Here is a 22268-nt window from a genome sequence, read left to right as displayed (position 1 = left end):
TTTTGATCAAGAAGAGACAGAGACACATTGTGAAACATACACATGTACACACACAAATACATAAATGTTCTCTTCTGCCTTTAGTATGTATGCAGGTACACAGCTTTGCAGTGAGCTGAACACACTTCTAATAAAGAGTTTAAAAAGTTTCTGGAAACAACTATGAAACTAAACAGAAGTGGATAACAAATTAAATGATGATGATTATAAGGTCAAACAATGAGATTCGACAAGAGTCATGCCAAAGGTAGGCTATTTTAAAAATGTATTAGTACAGTAAAAAGGTAAGTGGATTCATAGAAAAGCAGACTGTCAGATTAGTTAGCCTACATTGTCCTTCCTCACTCTCGTGGCTATTGGCGCTGCTCAACCTGCGCATCTGCCATCTATCACCTCGTTACCTCTAGCAGCCTACACACCTGCCATGCATCAGCTCATCACTTCTCCTGCATATGCTCTTCTTCCACTTGTTGCCAGGTTATAGCACCAGCTCAGTCAGTCTATTATTCAAGCCATTGTTTGACATTTGCTTGTTGCCTATTTACCCCAGCCTAATTGTTTTTTTTCCTCTCCCTGCAGTTCCGTCTTATTTGCTCCAGTACCTGTCTTCTTGGCTTTGCCCCTCTGCCCTGGATCCCTGCTCAGCTCAACCATAGATTCCATCGTGGACATTTGGTTCAGCTCATCCCTGGTTTTCCTCCTGCACTGCTCACCAGCTCAGTCATCCACGCTCCCATGCTTCCTCTCTGCTCAGCTCATTTCTGGCTCATATCCATTCCCTCCCAAGCTCCCAAATAAAGAAGCTTCTTTGTTTCTAACTCCAGTCTCCTGCCTCTCTGTGTCTCACACTTGGATTCACTATTTAAGTCATAACAAAGCAAAGAGCTGGATTGTGCTAGCATTCATTTGTAATCCACTTTACTTCGTAAAATTTTAAGACGCACTTGATTTTGTCATTTATTTTCTTGTATAGTTGTGGGCAATAGAAGAAAACATTTACATCACCTTTTATGCTGCTTCTACAGTTAAGGTGAAGTTGTTAACATATCCTATTTTCACATCTATTTGGCAATTTTAGTATAATGGAATCATGTCACTCTTTTTTTAGATGTGTTTTGGTTTCCTTCAGCATCTGGGAAACATATCTTGGTATTTAGCAGCTAAGACCTCTCTTGCCAACTCTGGTTAGCCGTTTGGTGCTGAGCCCACTAGGGTTTTCAGCCCTTTCTGTGTTCATTGTAGGTCTGAACAATAAAAGGACCACAAACAACTTTATTCATTTATTGGATTTTTTTTCATGATCTGTTACTTCCCCCATTAACTGTTATGATGGTTTGATGTGACTTGCTTCCTCTAAAATTTTGGCTGAAACATTTAGCCCAATAAATCATTTCCAATGTTCAAAAGACACCATGGTCGCATTCTGAGTTATTCAATAATGAATTCACAGTCAGAATATCAAATACAGATGCAAATAATGAATAAATTATAGAAACACATTCTGCCATTACAAATGATGTGCCTCTGAGCAGTACACAGTATAAATGCAGGTTGTTCATGTGTAGGTGTTTGTAACTGTTACCTGTTTAACAGAGAGAAAACATACTGCTCTGGCAGTCAACTGTGTGCCTTATTACTATTGGCACAGTGTACGAGTGAAATCACAAAGTCGAACATCAAAAGTCGTCGTCATCAGAAGTAGACGTGGCTTAAAATGACACTTCAAAGGAATGGAAGTCTAATTTCGTTAAAAACATATTTCCTTTTTTTCTCTCTCCTCACATCGTTTCCTTGCATCTCTCCATGCACCATGCAGAGAGTTGAGATGCACCCAGAGTCAAGAGAACAAGTGTACAATTTTCATTGTACATAATTGGTTGAACAGGATTTATGTATTTGATAATGAATCCCAGAGTGGGAGTTGCCATAGTCAGCGTCAAAGTGCCACGCCCCACGCATAACACCACATCAGACACAAAAGAACACAGATATAAAAATTACAGAGAATACAGGTGCTGCATTCATCAAGTACAACAAATTAGTGGAAACATGGCAAATTCTGTTCTTCATTTAAGCAGAATGGGGTCATTCCTATGTTCCCAGAGTCCTATGTTCTCCAGTCCTAGGGTTAGGAAGTTAGGGAACGTAGGACCCAGGGAACGTAGGTACGCTTCCAACAAGAATGGATGGCAGCACAACCAAGACTTGCTGTCTCGCTTATTTGTTGTGCTTAATTCTCCTCCTGTTTAACTCCAGGCAATGTGTTTAATTGTGTAAGCATGAAAGTTGTCTTTTTCAATCCATTTTGAGCTAGATAAGAAGACTGAGTTGTTTTCCTTTTTTGTCCTCCCTCAAACTCTGAAATATCAGGTGCTATATCACACAGGAATGTGTGCGCACACACACCTTGAATCAGTGTGTGTGTGTGTGTGTGTGTGTGTGTGTGTGTGTGTGTGTGTGTGTGTGGTATTTAGGCTGTACCACAGGATCAGGTGAATCTGCTTAAATAGAGGAGGCGAGGTGAAGGGAGGGGATGGTATGACAGTAACCTCCCTCTGGCTCTGGCCCTCCTTCTCTGGTTCCTTCATCTCTCCACCTCCTGACTGTGGATTTATCCACCTGATTACCCAGTAGGTATCCCACCTATCTATCCTCATCCCTACCCTGCTTCTCTCAGCGGTTTGGGGGTTCAGTTCTTGACCCAGAGCTTATTGCAACATTAGCTGCTTATAATATCAGGCATCCTTGCTTACCTTCCCCATGAGCAGCTGTGTGTTTGCCCCTGAGCAACACACTTGTTTCCTATGTGGTCTAATGTAAAGATGTGAGTTGGTTGCAGTTCCTGTTTATGAATCCGTTAAAATGTTTGAATGAGGCAGAGTGGTAGTGACAACAAAGCATTTATGCTCATTGATGTCATCATTAAGAATTGTGCATCATGTTAAACTTGCATTTGTTTGGCCACTTGGAGGCAGGGTAACAAACTGTGAACACAACACTGACACATTTGTTAGTAGACTGTCCTCCCAAAAAGAAGCAGCTGTTTCAACTGTAGACTTCCTTGAACTGTTCTGGATGGAAAGCTTGCTAGTTGCAAGTTTTTTATATCACTTTCCCACTCTTGGCTTAATCTATTTCTGAATAAATATATTCAAACAGAGGGAATCTACAATTTCTCAATTAGAGAGAATTGTGCTCTCTTCTGTGTTAAAGCCCCATTTTTTTTTTATTTAGGCTGCTAATTCAAGTGACTTGAAAGTATGTAGTGCAGATTTAAATGGAAGCAGGGAGGCAGGCACCAGGCTCTTACTGACATGTCGTGCTGCAGACGTAGAGACAAGGCCCCTGGAGGATGCAGCGCTGAGAGTTAATGATCTTTCTGTATGCAAAGGCCACGGTTCAAAAGGCACTCGGATGATAGGAAGTGGCAAAACCCCATTAACTCCATGACAGAGTCTTCCACGAGTAATATGCTCTCTTCCGCTTTCTTTCCCTCCTCTCTGGGTCTGTCTGGTTCTCCCTGTTTCCCATTCTGTCTCTCACTCAGGTCCTATACAGTCTATGGTCCTCTTCCTTCCTGCTTCTCTCCTCCTTTCTTTTCTCAGTTTGTTGTCTGTGGCTCGGTGTCTCTTTTTCTCAATTTGCTCTCATCCTTTCTCTCTTTCTTTCCCCCTTCTTTTTCATTTACTCATAGTCTGTGTATTTGTGTTTTTATCTGCCTGTCTCATCACTTTGCCTCTCTCCTGAAGTTTCTATAATTTTGGCTTTTGTTTCTCCTTCATGGTCTCTCTCTGTTCCTCTCTTTTTATTTTTTTTTCTTGTGTCTGTCTCATCACACATTCACAAGTTCAGCCTTTTTCTGCAGACTTAACTTTTTGACTGTTAATAACCACAATAAGGTTATAGTTATGTTAATGCAATTTTTTTGGTTCACAGTAATCTAGTTTTCCTCTATAAATCCGAATTGACCATTCACTGGCCAGATTAACCTCTGGATACCAAATTCACAGAACTAAACAGAATTTCTAGCTGATAACTGTAGATTTTGTCAACTGAAATGACAATTATTGATAGCAGATTTCTTCAGCTGTAGCTAGCTATTGTAAGCCAATGTTAAAACTTTGTGAGTTGGCTGAGAACTCTGTCTCAAGCTGATTTGTTTTAAAATAAAAAGCCTGTAAAATATCTTAAATATGCACAATATAATGTTAAAAGACTGAGGCTAAGCCACGATATGTTCTAAGTTATGTAAGCTAGGTTGCAGGGAAAAAAATTCTTTCCCAGTGAATGATCCATGTAGAAAAGCACAGAACAGCAGAATTAATTGTGTATTATAGGGTACAACTAGCTGGTTCTAATAGTAGCTACACTATGATTTAAAAAAAAAAATTAAAATAGTATTTTTTCCCCCATGTACCTCTTATTAGAGTCCTATGGTTATTAAACTATAACTGGACAATGGCTGTTCGTGGAAGTGATCTGCTCCATTGAAGAGATGAAAATTAGCAGCAGACAAAGCATCCAATATGTGTGGACCAAAGAGGAGATTATAACATTTCTCAAAAATAAGACATCTGTGTGTTTTTGTGCGCAGCGATTGCGAGGGGGGTGGTACACATGGTAGCTCCGCTTTAGTCTTGAGAAGCTGCAGTCTCTTTTCATTCAACTTACACTGTAAATTTCCAGCTAAACTGAGGCTTTTTGAAGACCCTTTTTTTTTCTCTCTCTCTCAATTCAATTAAATTCTCTCTCAAATATAAATAGTGAGAGTTTTTTTAATAATTAATTGATTAAAAAATAATAATAAAATAAAAAGAAAGAAATAAATAAAATACAATCAGTGTCAAATGTAAAAACAACAACAACAATTACTAAAATATCAAACGATCAAAATAATAATAATTTGAAAATCTGTATAATTCCACTGGTTGTCCTCACTTCATGGCATGATGAGGCATATTTTGCAGCAATTATTTCACATTTGGGCCTTTCTCCCAGTAAATAGGGGAGTTTCTGTGTGTCTGATATGAATTCGAATTCGGGGTATATTTGGGAAATGTTTGCAAAGTGTTTTTGTCTTAGTGTTTTATATTTGGGGCATGAGGTTAGAAAGTGCAGCTCTATCTCTACCTGTCCTCTGTCACACTGGGAGTCTCTTCTCTTGTGGTAGCCAGCTCTGTCTGTGGCGACCCTTTTCTATGGCCAAGCTGTGTTCACTCAGTCTGTATGTTGTCAACATTTTTCATAGTTTGGGACATTTTATTGTACTCAGGTAGTTTGCAAGTGTGAATTCTCTTTTTTAGGGTCAGATAACATTGTAATTTACTTTGTGTTTTGGTTGTTTCTTTCCAGTATTCAATATATTTTTCTTTCTGCTTGCTAATAATTTGGTTTGGTCTGCTTGAGTTGGTGTTGCTGTCCTGAGGCTGTTGGGGACTTGTTACTGCAGAGAGCCTCAGGACCAGATGGCTGAGGGGACTCTTCTCTGGTTTCAGCTCCTGGTATGTTAGGGCTTTGTGATCTCTCTCTCTCTCTCTCTCTCTCTCCGTCCGTCCGTCCGTCCGTCCGTCCGTCCGTCCGTCCTGCAATTCACCTGTCTTGTGCAGAGTTTAGCGTGCATGCCGTGCTGCCAACAACTATATGCAGGTCTATTTCAAGTAGCCGGCTATTTAAAAACGATAAAATATTCTTTATGTGGTTCATCGACGGTGAAATTATCTGAAAGTCCCGCGAGGTGCGGAAAACTCGGCACCAGTGAAGCTGGGGCTCCATCTCTTCAGGTTGAAATTCGAATCAGGCTCCACCCATCGAAGCATCGAATCTTCCACTTTTCAGGGTCAGTCCTAGTAGATACAAACATCATTAACCATGACTTTTGTGAGGAATCGCATCACATAATATCCCTAATCAGATAGGTCACAATTATTATTTTACATGCATATAAACACAAAGTGACAGCAATGCCTGCACAGCTGCTGTCACATTACTGTGTGGGATCATAAAACCCAATCCTAAATCCTCCTGTCTTAAGTTTGTTGTTTACTGGATGCACTTTATTGTAAGGTATTATGTTCTGCTTGTGTGATCAAGCAGTAGACAAAAATTGCATGTGTTTTAATAAAGGCCTGGTCAGTAGCCACAGGTTTTCAAACCCTGTTTGATGTGCTTTTATTCTTGTCCTTGCCCTTGATGTTGGTTGATACAGTTTCCGCCTGATGGTCCAAGCTCCTGGTTACTCCAGTTTGTGTTCCAGTCACCTGGATTTTCTGACCAATATCAACTTTTACGTTCTCGTAAACAATAAATTAAAATGAAAAGTCTTCAACCATTTAGCACCCAGTTAAGAGGATTGATTTAAACTTTGTTGGACAACTTCTGTAGACTATTTATAGCTATATTTTACAGAATAGACTTAGAGTCCAGACTCAAAGGCAGGGCCACAGACAGGGCATGATATGTCAGAAGCACCCAGCAAGACACATACTAATGGCCAGGACTTGCTGCCATTTAGTCCCTGTCATACCCAGCCAGCTTCAAAATGCCACCAACTGCGTGCATATAAATCATCAGAGACAGAGAGGAAATACAGTGTGCAGGCTTAGCTCCAAATCGTTGTTATAAATAAAGGGGAATATACAACCAAATTATGTGGTCAAAAGTTTGCCTTCAGCTTCAGGCGTAAGCAAACTCCAGGGCCAAAGTATAATAATATAATCTATAATAATAATCGAAAGTCAAAGAAAACAGGAGAAAGAGGTAAAAGTCATACAAGTGACAAGACGATGGGGGAAAAATAAGACAGAGAGGAAACAGCTAAGACACTATAAAGTACCTAAAGTATGAATTCATTTCAATCAGCACAGATTTCATCTAAGTGAACAAATAATTCACTGACATGGTATTTAAATGGGGTGGTGAAGCTCTTAAGTGGTTTAGAAAACCCCAATGGAGTCGAGACACAGGTGGTGGTGGTGATGGCATGAAGAGAAAACTGAACATTTGTGGTGTGAGGACTTCTGATAAGCTCGACCTGAGCCTGGATGTGATGAACTGGAGGTGAATGGAGTGGAGCAATTTTGCACTGAAATGACAGCTGAAAGAAGCAAAGGGAGAACAGATTTCAAGTTTGCACTGACTACATTATTGGCTGGTAGAGCTTGTGGCAAAATCTAGTTGGTTTAACTACAGTCCCCCCACCTATGGACACACACACACACAGACTTGAAATCAACCTCAATCATTTAGGTGTCACCAACCCACCGCTTGACAGTTATTATCCAACTCGAAAATTGGCAGAGAGGAAAGAAACATTTAGGGACCAGAGTGGGAGAGAATAGACAAGCCACTGTCTGCTGGATTGGTGTTGACTGGGAAACTCGGCATTAGCCTTTTGCTGTCACAGAGGAAATCCACTACTGCAAAATTACATCAGACCCCGCTTGCTCGCTGACTTGTCAAATGGGCTAAACTGCTATCAATCTCACTTACAGTAACCGAACTGGGAATGTGAATGTTCAGGTGCAAGGGAAGTTACTTCAAATTGAGAATGTTTTTGGTGTACTTGCACAGACTATAGAATTTTGATTTTTTGAGCTGCTGATTTATTATTAGTGATATCAGGCAAATGAGGCGCCTTCTTCCCACCAGCCTGTGTATACTACATGCTTCATGGTTCTGGAAGGAGGTGAGCGGTATCTGGTTAAAAGGCAGATTTAGGCAACAAAGGTACATCACTGACAGCCACACCTGTACCCCATACAACTAAAGACACTATTCATAACAAGCTGAAAAGTGATGAACTGTTGCCACCTACTGACCAAACATGGAGCTACCACAAGAGGCATACCTTATGTCTAAAGTGAGTTTTATCATTTGATTCTAGTTTTTACTTCTATTCTACCTTAATAAACATTTTTCTGCATATATGAAATTGCATACTTTTTGCTGCCCTAATATGTATGTAACACTGACATTACTTTCAGATTCATATGTCTTAGTCATTGTCATGTTGAAACAGGAAAGGGCCTTAACTAAAGTGTTGCCACAAAGTTAGAAGCACACTGTTGTCCAAAATATAAGCGTATGGTGTAGCATTAGGATTTCTTGTAATTGTTACTAATATTATTAAATATTAAACCAGTGGTTCCTAAACTTTTTATCTTGCAGCCCATTTACATTTGGGACTCCTTGTCAGGTTTCAGATGTCTTAGTTGTAAGCAGGTTAACCAAAGAACCACTCCCCCCAACATGAGTCCATTTAAATAACTGTTCAACGGCTACAGAGCATATATTTCACATAAGAAGTTATAAAATGAACATAGATTTGTGTAGAAAAACTCATCTTTTCTTTCTTACCCCATCAATCCTCTCACAACCTTTCTCCTATGATCCTTTGGAGGGAGGCCAAAGTAGTTACACTAACAAGTAGACTACAGCTAAAATGCTGCTTACATTACTGCATTAGTAACAATCTAAGAATGTCATATTTAAAAATTATATATCAGTCATATCGGCCAATTGTTCTGCAGAATGAATACTTCTGATATGTTATGTACATTTTGTTGATAATACTTCTGCTCTATTTTTACTTTGTTGTACTAATGCTTTTACTGAAGTAAATAATCTATGTAGTCCTAATACTTCCACCGCTAATTGTTATGGACTAAACTACCTATCTCAATACTTCTCATGACTTCCACCACTGTAACACAACCAAGCCTCATTATAGGCTACTCAATGAAATATAGCATATCTGCCTTAAATGTGGTACTAATCTCACATTCATTATCCAGGGTATTCTACTTGATATTAAATTGACCTGATCTTATAGGCTAATTGCCCACGTTTTCATCTGATAGAGACCACAGGTAACCCAAAGGCAAGTGCTTTTTATTGTTCTTTGTGTCTTTTGTAGTCATCACCCACTGCAGTTCTTACAGATTTATAATTGGGTCTACACTACAGCCGACTGACTCATAAGATGTTGAAATGTGGCCGCACTGGGCTGTGTGCATAGGCTACACAAACCTCGAATTATGCGGAAAAGCAAGTCTGAACAGCCTCTCCACTTCACTTCCTCGTGTAGAGTTTCACTGCCGTTCACGCACCTTCCCGAGCACAGAGCACTGGGGGGCTGTGGCGTTGATTTGGCTCCAGACTTCGGCAGGACGCGCCTCACAGACCACCTGAAGGGTATCAACACTGGCTATCTGGCCCGCGGCAAAAGAGAAGACAGAATGGAGGTTTCCGTGAAAACTTATGAAGAGGCTTTGATTTAATTTTTCTTCAATCTGAGGCACACCGTGCAACTGGCCTTTGCTGAGGGCGCATACCTACCTGTGCAAACTCGCCCAGGCCCGTTAGGTAGCAGTTGAGCTCGAGGAGACACACCTTACTTATCTTTTGTGGCCCCCCCTGCTCCACCTTCTCTCTCACTGAAAGCGCAGGACTATCCGACCTGAACACTGAAATGTCAGCAAATGAGAGAGCAACGCGTGCACTGAAGGAGATCCTGCAAATCCCTGGAAATGACACTTGCGCAGACTGCGGTGCATCGGGTAATGTGAAAAAATCTCTTAGCAGTGAAATGTTACGAACAAGGAAATCACATTTAGCCTATAGCATATCTTGAGTTGCTGAGATGTCACGTGTAGGAGGTGGGGAGCGTTTGGCGTACCTGTACCAACAAGGTAGCTATAGGTATTCTTTAAAACACATCATAAGCCTTTTTTCAACCACTGCAGATCAAAGTATTTCAGAGTCTAGAACTTGATATTTAACATACAACTAAATGTGGCAGACACTTTTTTTGATTTTGCGTTTTGTTATTCTGACATTAAATAAGTGGCAAGGTGAGTTGGGAACTCTTGAGGGTACCTGTGCAGGTACAACGTAGTATCCTGTGTTGTAGGCTGCAAGAGAAGGATCTTTCTAAGTTCAACAAGTCTTAACTTGCTGAGTGAAGGGATGCACACACCCGCACCTAGTACTTACCAACTGTGGAGTTAACTCAGCTCACTTAGAAATCTTAGGTAGGCTACATTATAGGAACTATACTGCACTGCAAAGGAGTAGCGGTGAACTAAAATGATTTAAAGTTTTCAGGCTGACTGGCTGGCAAACTGTAAAAAATATATTTGAATGCCTCCATTTTACATCTTGTTTATGTCGACTATTTTACCCAAAGACATTATTATCACAACCAATACCTAATGAAGATGCATTCTGCTTCAGCTAGCTACCAGCTTTCCTTTCCATTTGATGTAGTTTTATAAAGAAAACACTTAATTTAGTATTTTTCTGTAATAGCAGTTTATATGTACTTCAATATAAGAAATTATTGTACAATACTTGTGTCATTTTAAAGTAGCTTAACTACACTAAATCATGAATTCCAGTCTGTCTGTCTAGGGAATGAAACATTTCTGTGGCCGATAAAACACACCATACAGTCTGATTCTGTCAGAGACTGCATTGACTGCACAGTACACATGCTAAATCTATTGACAAGGCGTTGCACTGGAGCTGCCAGGTTAAGTGCCTTAAGACAGCGTACTCTGCCAAGTTCCAAGATTCAGTCCATCCAGTCACATTCTGGCACATATTCCATTTAAACAAATTTTCTCTGTTCCTCGTGATCAGGGACAAAAGAAGGTCCCTTTTTGGTATGTGTATGTATGGGCAGGTTACTTTTTATCTTGCTATCTCTCAGGCATTGTGAAACAGTAACACCCACACACCCACACACACACACACCCACACACACACCTACACACACACACACACCCACACACACACACACACACGCACTGTTTACTGGCAGGCTGTAGAATGTGTGTCAGGAAAATAAAACGGGTGTGGTTCAAACAAAGAAAATGTCTCTCATATGTTAGACCTCAAAGGAAAAAGACAGATACATTTTAGATTTCTGGTTGGATTTATTTGTGTTTCATGAACACAAGATTTGAATCTTCACAGAAAGTGGAATGCTTTCTTGAGTTGAGCAAGACACAGAAACCCAAACTCTTCCTTAAGAGGCGAAAGGTCACAGTCCAAATACACATCTAATGTGAAGCATGGTGAGTGCATTTGGGCATTTTACACTTTCCCTGGAAATGAAGGTGTTCAGAAACTTAATTTTAGTTTTCACAGTATAAGAATAAATAACTGTGCTGTCGACAGCTGTCTCATCATTGATTGCTAATGGTCTAAATGGTTTGACTGCTTGTTTCTTTGTCATAATTGACTGACTTTTTGTTCAGTATGAGTTGTGCTGTCATTATAAGACTTAATATGTATCATCCATTTAAAAAGGTTGTGTATTTTCAGAGGAATTGTCATTAGTCCCATCACTTAGTTGACTGCCAAGAATTTCATCAGAAACAATTTAAAAAATCAGATAATCAGTAGTGTAATTTTCAAAAGCAAAATCTGAGGAGTTGTTGTCTTTGTCTTTGTTACAGATAAAATATCTAAATGGAATGTTAATTTGACTTGTAAACTAAAGTCATCACCTCAGGGTTTCCCCTGGAAAACTGGTTAGTGGAGATGGCACTGTCAGCGTGGCTTTGCAATGTGATGTAGTGCTACAGCTAAAGCTAAATAAGTCCAACATTATATTTCATAAAGATTTCTTCTGACTCCACCTAGGGGTCTCAGAACTTGTGATGGTAATTTTTCACTATTTTGTTTAGAGATTAATTACTAATCAAAAAACAATTGATTTATTGTTAAAATCAAACATGTAGGTCTTGACTCCTTGGACTTTATAGCTTGTATCCCTCTCTCTTAGCTCTTCTCTCTTTCAGTTTATGTCTGTCCTTCCATATCCACCACACCATCTCTCCTCTTATGCATTCATCCCCATATTCCATTTGTTCTCTCCATCTCCCTCTCTGCAGTTCCCGGGTGGGGCTCCTGCTCCCTGGGGGTGTTCATCTGTCTGGACTGCTCTGGGATCCACCGCAATTTACCCAGCATCAGCAAGGTCAAGTCCCTGACCCTTTCCCACTGGGAGGACCACGAGGTTCAGGTGAGACCTCAGAGCCAGAGCAAAGAGCCTCAATTTTTGGACAGAATACACAGGATCAATTTAAATATTTCACTGACTAAGACCTTCTGCTGTTCTTCCGTCTTGTCTTTTAAGTAACACTTCCCTGGGTTGGAAGGGTTGTATTTACTGAATGAAACTGTGGTGATAATTTGAAAAAGTTGGTTCGGTGATGAGCAATTTGTTTCCCTAACAACGAGCTGCCACTCTCAGTGAATGCATTGATGTGTATGTAAAAAATACTAACAACAATCCATGTACTGACTTGTTCTGTGTGATCACAGTGGCAAAAAAAAATGTTTGTTGCTCTGATTTTCATTCTGGTTTTTGTTGTCCTGCATCATGTTTGGCTGATAATTTTAACTGCAACCAGTTGGCAGGCAACCTTGAGAGAGACTCCAGGAAGTTAGTGGTACTTGCGAAGAAATAGTCTAGCCTGGCACATAACTCATCTTAAAATGGTGATTTGTCATTTTTACAATTAGTTCCTTGCCAAAATTAGACAAACAAGATATAAAGTGTTGACTTGTGAACTTTAGAGGTAATGTTAATTGGATTTTTTAGTCAGAGCCAGGCTTGGTGTTTCCCCATTTCCAATCATTGTGCTTAGCAAAACTAAACGGCTGCTGGTGGTCATTTATTATTTATTATAATTAATAAGAGTGATATCTAACTCTCAGCAGGAAAGGGAATAAGCATATTTCCCGTTTGCCTAATAGTTTCTGAAATGTTAGGACATCACATTCCTGCCCAATACATTTCACAATGTTCCTGAAACTGTGCAAGGGATTCACAGATACCAGATAATAAATGATTTTGGTACTTTGCACATCTTTATCTAAAATATGTGTTGTATTTATCAGCATATTTTTATTTTACTGTAAAACTGTCAGGTAATGTGCTGGGTGTCATTAATCCTTGAATAATCTGTCTCATTTTGTGTGTGTGTGTGTGTGTGTGTGTGTTTGGCAGTTTATGGTGGAGAATGGTAATGAGCTGATGAAGAGTAAATATGAGGCTGCTGTCCCAGCCTACTACTACAAACCAACCCGCAAAGACTGCCAGTAAGTAACCACAGCTGTGGATACACGCACACATGTATGCAACCAAATGTACCATTCATACATTTTCTGTTCAAACATTGTATGTGTATTTTGTACTGTATTTGCAAGTGTTTACCAGTGTACAGTGTGTGATCATGTGCATTCATGCATGTGTTCCTGTTTTTGTTAGTACATGTGCACGTGTGTGTTAGGACTTTACCCCCCACCAAAAAAACCCCCACTTGCTTATTACAATCCTGTGACAGCCACAGATAGCGGATTTTTGTTTTCTTTTTTGGGTCAGAGCAAGGGCTGGACAATAAAACAATAATAATAATTATCGCAATATAATTTTTTTCAATAACAATATAACAAATGTTCAATTAAGATTCAACAAATGTTTGATTTTATTCACTTGAATTATACACAAATTAGGACTTCCTTTTTTATTAAGATGGTTATTTTGTTGAGGAAAAAGGACTGAAGAAAAGCTTTTACTTAATTTTACTCACGCATATGTGTTGAAAAAGATTTTATCATAATTGTTTTGAATATTCTGCTTCAGATTTCTGAAGTGATCCACTGTTTGGCATCAAGTGTTGACCATAAAGACGAGTTTAAACCACAATTAACCGTCAGGTTTCTTCAACTTTCCCTCAGTAGCACAAATCAGCCTTTAAACTCAAAAGAAATAAAGATTTGAAACTTATCGTGATAATTATCAATATCGAAAGATATGAAACTTTTTATCGTGATAACATTTTTGGCCATATCATCCAGCCCTAGTCAGAGCGTGTAATTTATTTATTGCTGTCAGGATGTAAAGAGAATGTCAACAAATATGACAAAAATGCTTCTGAAATAAATTGCCCACCCAAGTGTTATTCCAGTGACATTATCACCTGAATTTAGTTAAACACTCTTCCATCTTTTGAATTGTTAAGCAGCTCCACTCTAAGTCTAAATTACATTTCGGTGTGAAGTAGGTTAATTGGGAAGGAGGAGCACTTTTTCCGTTTGCAATAAACAAAGAAAAAACACTCTTGTGTCCTTATGTCACTCTATAAATTCAAATCTCGACTCATTTCTGTAGCTTTCAAGTTGGAGGGGACCTTGATTAATATAATATTTAAAAGTTAAAAGTTTCTTCCACAGGGAAGCTGACTTCCTAACAATGTCATGTTCTCATTCACCTTTGAAGGTGGTGTTTGTTTGAAATAATACTTGCGCAGAGAGTGAGAAGGACAGAGCTTTCAGACTTGAAATCTTGCAGGTGGTAGGAGATGCATACAGTGCCTTCAGAAACCATTCAGTTTCCCTTGTACTTGTGCTTAAAAATTTTCAGTGTATAATACAGAAACATTCAACCCCTGTGACAGCACTCTACAGGAGCACCTCTTGGCAGTGATTCATACACTTTTGGATATGTCTCTATTTTGGTATTTTCAGCTTTTCTACCAGACAGATTTGCACAAGCTTGGTCAAGTTGACGAGGGAGTGTCTGGGAAAAGGCTGCTTTTTAATGTAATTCCACAGATTATAAAAGGATTCAAGTCTAGACTGTGAATCTGCCATTCAATGAATTTGTGACATTTGGGCTATGAAGTGAATCCAGTAGAGTGTGTGTGTGTGTGTGTGTGGGGGTGAAATTTATTCACCTGCAGTTTGAGGATCTTCAATTTTCAGACTCCTCTCCTCAGTGAATTAAGTTGTTCTTGACAAAGAACATTGAGACCCATAAACACTAACCATTTCTTATTAACAGTTTCTCCACCTTATTGTTTTTCTTCTGGTATTTAACAACTTTTATTTTCATCTTCTTTTATGTTTGAAATGTTTTCTGGTCTCTGCAGTTTCATGAAATGATCATTTTACCATGAAAATGTGTGATCTGCACATGGAAAGTTAGAGTAATAAATTTTTTACCAAAACCTACAATACTCAAGGTTTTCTTATGCGGTTATTTTGAAATATTACCTCGAAGGGATTGAGTCCTGAGTGTCAGCCTTTTGTCATTAATTGTGTGAACCGATATCCATGTGTGCAACTTGTGAGAGTGTGATTCTTTGAAACATTATATTAGCGTGCCACCTCATCACTAATAGCTGCTGTCAATTCATCCGCAAACAATAGTTTATTCAATGTTATTTTATTAAATACACTAATAACTACAGCCCAATGTAAATTGTTAAACTAAAAGCCTCCGGCGCTAAAGCCTTACTGCCAAAAGTTTTATTATCCTCCATAATTTGCAACAACTTGAAGAAAATTGTTTTACTACTGATGACAGAAAAGATGTGCAGGCTTGTGAATATTTGAATTCCTTCAGTTGTCTGCCATATTATCACAATAAAGTCAAAGTCAGCTAGCCAACACCATTTTAGAAACCATTTCTGAATCATTTTTTGTCTGCTGTCTGGCTGCTGCAGAGATGCATTCTCCTGACTACAGGGAGCCTCCAGATCACCTGTAAACACAGTATGACTGTCTCCTAGTGTGTCATTGTGGCAGCAGCTCACAAACAAGAGTGTCTGGAATTGTATGAATTTAAATAATGGAATTTTTGGAATAAAAGCAAACTTTCTCACAGAGTATGTTTTATCCCCAGTTGTTGATGTCTTGACTGAAAAATGTAGTGTGTGTGTTGAATGGAAGAAACAGCTCACCCCTGTATCTAAAAAGAATTGCCTGAGGGCAGCTCAAATCTCCACACCCTTTTCTCTCATACACACACATTTCTACACACATGCTTATTTGATCATTAAGCTGCATTCAGACCAAGTGCATATTTAATCCTCGCGGGACAACTGGCAGGTGTTCACACACAACGCGATAACGCAAATAAACACAACTCGCCATTACTACAGCTGAATGAACCCCAAGTAAACATTTTGCGGTGATTTAATAGCAATAAATAGATCAAACTGATGCCGAAATAACTACAATATGATGCAGATTTTGTCAGGTTTGTCAGCCAGACCACACGACAACAACTTTTAAAACTTTTAATTGTTTTCTGAATGTAGTTTGGATCGAGCTGGGCTATGCTATGCTAACTTGTTCACAGTAAAGTACAACGATAGCTGGAATAAAGTTAAAGACACATTTTCTGAACTCACCAGGTAGTTCAACTTCCTCGCTTTTTTTTCTCCAAGTATTGTCCAGTTTTGTCCATTTTTTATATAAATATGAAGTAGTAGTCCAACAGAGTTCTGGGTGCCAACTGATGCAAACAGCAACAGTAGAAACGGATGTGCATGGAAGCTAGCTGCCGCGAAGCGCGAGTAAAGATAAATCAACGTATTAATCACAAAAACTTAAGTAAAAAGCTAATTTATTTATCCATAGCTGTGGTAAAAACAGTTTACTCCAAGCTCCTCCCACGAGTAAACGGCATAGTTGTCAGAGCATAATCCAGTCCGATTACGTGTGTTTATTCTTCCAAAAGCTGCAGCGCTGTCTCTGTCCTCAGCTATTCCCCGCAGTTTAGTTGCCCTCCGCCGGCCAGCGGCTTTCAATCCCCCACTCTGCCTGGCCCGCTCCACACAACACTCTGAGCGACTTTCTCGCTCGAGTTGAAAATGTTCAACTTACGCGAAGAAATAAGAATAGTTAGTTTCGCTAAAACTGAATTCATGGTATAAATGAAAACAAGTAAACTTGCAGTGTTCAAGTGTTTTTCTGTTTAGGTGACATACTTGGAGAAAAATATTATATTTTCTGATGTTATTGGTCTGTTATGCTATGGCTATTACAGTAATGTATTTATTGGCTTCGGTTAGCTTTGCTTGCTAGCTAGTTGAACAGCTAATAGAAAACATTGTTGAAAAGTTGGGATATTTTTTCATGCTTTTTTAGCCAGATAGATTTCCAAACATATATTTATGAAATGTGTGAGTTTGGGCTGACAGTGCTAGCTAACTTGATAATAACCATGGGAATGTAAAATAGTAAACAACACAAATTTCAGTCTCTCACATAGATTGAATAAGAACTAGACTGTGACAGTAGCATTATTATTGGCATTCCATTTAATATATACTTAAACAAGTTATAAACTGTAAAACATATTAAAGAGCTTTGATACATTTACTGAAATGGGCAGTAAGAGACAATGTAGGCAAATTAACTGTTCTATTTGAGCAGAATAGTTGGTTCTCTATCCAGTCTTGGTTTCTCTATCAGCTTTCTCTCCACAAAGTATACAAGTCGTCTGTTGGTCTTGCAGCTGGTACTTTTTACAAGCTAGCTCTATTGACCTTTCATCTCTTTGTGTGTGTGTGTGTGTTCAGGGTGTTAAGGGAGCAGTGGATTAGAGCAAAGTATGAGAGGAAGGAGTTCTCTGAGCCAGGGAAAAATGTTACATATGAAGGAGGTGAGTGTGAGCGCACACACACAAATGCATACATGCATAAAAACACATTCACGCTAATAAATGACCTTTGCTGGTTTCCTTCAGGAACTAAAGATGGCATGTTGATGAAGAGGGGGCGGGACAACGGGCAGTTCCTCAGCAGGCGATTCGTCCTTTCAGAGCGGGAGGGAACTCTAAAGTATTTCACCAAATATGACGTAAGGAGCAGTTTCTTTAGAGGCCACACTCACCTACACACACTTTATGTACACACAGCCTACACAAAACCATGCCTGCCACCGCCAGCAACCTACTATAATTAGACAGCCTCCTAGTAAGTGTTGTTTGAAGGCTATAGTTTACTTCCAGCACATGTGCAACACCCACACACACATGCAACCGCAACACAAATACCTTAATTAGAGAACACTTTAAAGACATGTTCAATAGACAACACCCTGACATTATGTGCTGCAGTATTTTTGCACACAGTTAACTTTATAATTATACATAACTACCAAAAACCTACAAAACCCTCCGGTGTGCAGAGACATGCTTAACCAGTAGTCTGTCCTCACTGTCAGTGTAGCTCATTCACTTTGCTGTACACCTCCCAAACCAATTAGGGCTGGAAGAACTGGGAGCTCTTTGTTTGTCAAAGTAAACCAGCTCAGGGGAAGTGGGGGAAAAATATATTTAAAAAGACTGTCACTCTCATTTTTAAATATGCATTTCCAGCGTGTTTAGCATATGTCTTGGCATACGCATATCCTTTTTACTGGGGTTGCTTTGTATTCTTCTGGAGGCTGTTATAGCAAACAATCAAACAAAAACATCCTCACAGAGTCACAGTGATTAATAAAGTGAGCTGGGTTTCAGAAGAGCCTTGAGATGTGTAAAATATTCAGGCACATGTTACATGCTGACTCAAGTCCAACTGACTAATGCAAATTAGTTTTAATTAAAAAGTGTAAAATCTAGCTATCAAATCTGAAAAAGCATACATGTGCCTGTTATCTGTTAAAGTCAAGGGCAGAAGATACACACAGACACAGATTCTGTTCCTAGATGCTTATTTAAATTCAAGTCAGGACAGATTAAAATGCACCTTCTACACACAGGTTTTCTGGGATTAGTGTCGGTCTTGACATGATGGTTATCAGTGAAGCAGACTGATGTATACATAATAGCTCTAGATATTATTTTCATTGTTAAAAAGAAGACAAAATATGGCCCCAAGGGTTGAAACACACACCTTGACTGAATAACTGCCATAACTGGCGGCAAATGCTCATGCTTGGGAATTTTTCACAAAGATTTTTGTTATCATGACTGGTCAAAGTCAGGAGGAGGTTTATTAATTGGCCTCAGTTATAATTTATTTTAGTTGTTAAACAATTATATCTAAAAACACATGCAAAAAACAAACAAATAAAATAAATAGCTGCCTCACATTAATTTTATTCCAATAGTGAAAAGAAAGTGTACATATATGCTTTAAAGAAAGTTTAATTCCACATTCTAACAAGTTGGGTAATCATCAAGATAAAATAATACATTGCTACTTACATAGCCTTCTTTAACCTGTAATCATCAGATTTGCTGTCATCAGTCTTCTATTGATTCTAAATTTCCTGAAGAGAGGGCAGATCAGCAGTTACAGTATGTAGCTTCCATGTTGTTGACCCTTATATTTCAACAACACACCCTCTCCTCCACCTTTCCTCCCTTTGTCCTGCAGGCCAAAGAGCCCAAAGCAGTAATCAAGGTGGACGCCATCAACGCAACCTTCCAGCCTGAGAAGATGGGAAACCCCAACGGCCTGCAGATCACCTACCTCAAAGACTACAACACTCGGAACATCTTTGTCTACCATGACAGCGGCAAGGTATGCATCGCTGTACTGTGTGTGTGTGTGTGTGTGTGTGTGTGTGTGTGATGATCAGTGCAACAGAATCTAAAAAAAAAAGAAAATGTTTAGTATTTGCAGAGATGCAGCGTAGGACTGTAAGATATATTTAAACCTGCAGCGTGGCGATTATGTCTCCCTCTTCTGACAGTGAGAGTAATTACAACAGTGTTGACACATGCTTATGACATATATGCTCTGCCATACTGAGTTGCCGCTGTCCCTACGGTTGCTCCCCCCTTCACCTCCAAACCAATCATTTCTGTTTGGCGTAAAACACAACACTAGTGGTACGCTAGTGTGGGAATGTCGCCACAGACACCAGATTTAAAAGCTCCTGTATACAGAGAGATTTACATGGTGGTGATAGGATTAATCAACATTGTGTGAACTCGTTTGGCAAGGGTTTGAATGCAACATATATTAATTTATATGTAAAAGTCCTGCACTCTAGCTTTAAGGCTGGATGAAAAAAAATTGCACTCTTGATAAAAAGATAGAATGTCCTATCTCAACTTAAATTGCAGCATACATTGGCATTCACATGGGATATCTGTCATCACATTAAGGGACAGTCAACTGTTGAAGTTTGTGGTGTTGTCTGTACCATCTGTACCAATTTCTGCCGACTGATGGCATCTATTAGCAGATGACATTTAAACTCTGCATCTATCATTCTGTCTCATTCGTGAATATTGAACTAGAAGGGCACTTGGAGAGGGCAGACCTCCACCAAAGCCAATAGTCCAGTCTTCTCTGATATGTAAATCTGCAGGCGCACCCACTATATATGTGTGGATAGATTTCCAAAACTATTAGAATTACAGCATGTCAAAATATGGTTGTGCCTAGCTGAAGCCTCAGCTGTGCATTTGTTATGTATTTCAAGTTATTATAAAATACAAAATTCAGTTTATTTTGCCATGGACACTGGTGTTACAATTTACTTATTTTGCAAACAGAAGTGAAATTTTCTTTGTGTATCTGCCATGTGATCCACTCCATTCCTTGGCCCATGAAACACTATCCACCAAGTTTCATGAAAATCGAGCCAGTAGTCTTTCCGCAATCCTGCTGAAAGACAAACAAACAGCATCGAAAACATAACCTCCTCAGTGGAGGTAATTACATGGAACAGTTTAGTGTTGTCATAAGGTTGAGAAGTTATTTGTGTTCCAACATCTGAGACTTGACAGACTGCAGCAAACCAAGTCATGAGCTAATTTCTGATATAGAAAGTGATTTTGCACATTAATGATGACTAAACTATGTTTCTATGCATACTAAACAAAAATTCTCTATATGGGTCAGGTCACAGTGTTTAGGAATATATTGGCCACTTGTGTGTGATTTAGACAGACATGTTACAACCCATATTTATATCAGTGGACGCAAAAGTCATAATTAGGTCGTAAATAAAGATTTTAACAGTTTAAACATTATTAAACACATTATTTCATGAATCACAATCAATACTGATCTGAGCAAGCATGAAGATAAGTCCACAACCATCATTACAGGGAGTATTTGGCAAACAATTTTCTGACCACAAAAATGTTAACACCAAAGCACTATGATGATATGAGTGTTCCTGAATTACAAGAGCTAGTGAACAACTGGTCAAACATTACTTTGAAGGTTCATTCTTGAATTCTTGATCAAGACAGCAGCTTGACAAAAAAAAGGTTTCAAATCTTTTTGTCAAGCATAATGTTTTCCAGCACAGCTTCACAATCACCAAGACATCAGAAATACAAATTTACAACATTTACAACATTTACTATAACATGTAGTGGTAGTTTATTTGTGATAATTATGATTATGTATCATAAGATAAAATTGGCTGTCTGAGCTGTATTATCCTCAAAGACACTCACACAAACCTCTGATATTATCTTCTCTTTCAAAATGATGGGGGTGGGGCAAACAAAAGATTGGAATAATTAATTTTTCTGTTTCTAAAACTCTGTCTCTGTCCATTAGGAGATCGTAGACTGGTTTAATTCAATTCGTGCAGTTCAGCTTCACTATCTAAAGGTGGCCTTTCCTGGGGCAACAGATGCTGAGGTGAGCACCCACCCAGACATTGATTTTATGCTTTTGAGATACTAAGATTGAGGTGGCTAGAAGTACTGTATTTATACTTAATGTACATGTTGGCTAGCACTTTCCCAGAATGGATATTCAGCACTGAAACCCTTTGTATCATCATGGTGTTGCTCTTTATTCCTTTGCCTTGCTGTGTTTTTTAGCTGGTACCCAAACTTACCCGGAACTTTCTGAAGGAAGGATACATGGAAAAGACAGGTCCCAGGGCAAGTAACACACACTCACACACACACAAAGATACATAGAAGTCGGCTCAATGACAATGTCAGTATCGAGTACACAAGTTGATATTTTCATGAATCAGTAAATGTAGATCCCGGTGTATTCATAATCACTCCGGGATGTCAGTGTTAGCTTTAAAATACAATAGATAAGGCATAACATGCCTTATGGATGCTGAAATGCATCCAGAGTCTTCTCTAGATGGTACGAATGTTGCCAGGGTACACTTAGAACATAAGGCAGAGTTGTGTCTTTTGCAGCAAGTGTGTAGGTCAATTCACAATCCTCTCTCCTTACTTTACACCTAATCAGCTCCCAAGTGGGCTACTTGTTAAAATAAAAGGTGTTTGAGAATTCATGCACAACACAAATGTCCTCCATATTGTTATAATGACTCATCAGTGGTTATATGAAGTTGTCCACATGCCCCGTTCACAAGTTGATATTCATGGTAAACACTTAATATCATTTTGGCTAAGCTGAAGCACTGTTTGTGTAAAACAGTATTCTTTTTCATGTTTTGGGGAATAAAACATAGGACAGCAATATACTGTGTTCAAAACAATTCAGGATAAAAATCAT

At 39.0% G+C, this 22268-nt stretch overlaps 1 protein-coding gene and 2 long non-coding RNA genes across 3 annotated transcripts in view; 2 read left to right on the top strand and 1 right to left on the bottom strand.

Annotated features, from left to right (window-relative positions):
• Positions 1–331: 331 nt before the first annotated feature.
• On the top strand, positions 332–818 carry LOC123970356. The gene is made up of 2 exons (XR_006824944.1): positions 332–477; positions 580–818. It is a non-coding gene; the product is annotated as an uncharacterized LOC123970356 (long non-coding RNA).
• Positions 819–6921: 6103 nt separating this feature from the next.
• Positions 6922–9615, bottom strand: LOC123969322. Its single transcript, XR_006824714.1, has 3 exons — positions 9337–9615; positions 9028–9209; positions 6922–7093 (listed from the first exon to the last, which is right to left on the bottom strand). It is a non-coding gene; the product is annotated as an uncharacterized LOC123969322 (long non-coding RNA).
• zgc:92360 (uncharacterized protein LOC436988 homolog) overlaps positions 9028–22268 on the top strand; it is a 23581-nt gene continuing 10340 nt past the window's right edge. The window contains exons 1-7 of the mRNA XM_046046595.1: positions 9028–9557; positions 11901–12031; positions 13022–13113; positions 17385–17467; positions 17552–17664; positions 19188–19334; positions 21339–21422. Coding sequence (XP_045902551.1) covers positions 9470–9557; positions 11901–12031; positions 13022–13113; positions 17385–17467; positions 17552–17664; positions 19188–19334; positions 21339–21422 — 738 coding nt within the window. The 5' untranslated portion in view covers positions 9028–9469. The remainder of the gene's footprint in view (positions 9558–11900; positions 12032–13021; positions 13114–17384; positions 17468–17551; positions 17665–19187; positions 19335–21338; positions 21423–22268) is intronic.

Source organism: Micropterus dolomieu, linkage group LG04, assembly GCF_021292245.1.
Source record: "Micropterus dolomieu isolate WLL.071019.BEF.003 ecotype Adirondacks linkage group LG04, ASM2129224v1, whole genome shotgun sequence".
Classification (NCBI taxonomy): domain Eukaryota; kingdom Metazoa; phylum Chordata; class Actinopteri; order Centrarchiformes; family Centrarchidae; genus Micropterus; species Micropterus dolomieu.
The sequence above is the reverse complement of the archived record's forward strand: the minus strand, read 5'-3'. Positions and strand labels throughout refer to the sequence as shown.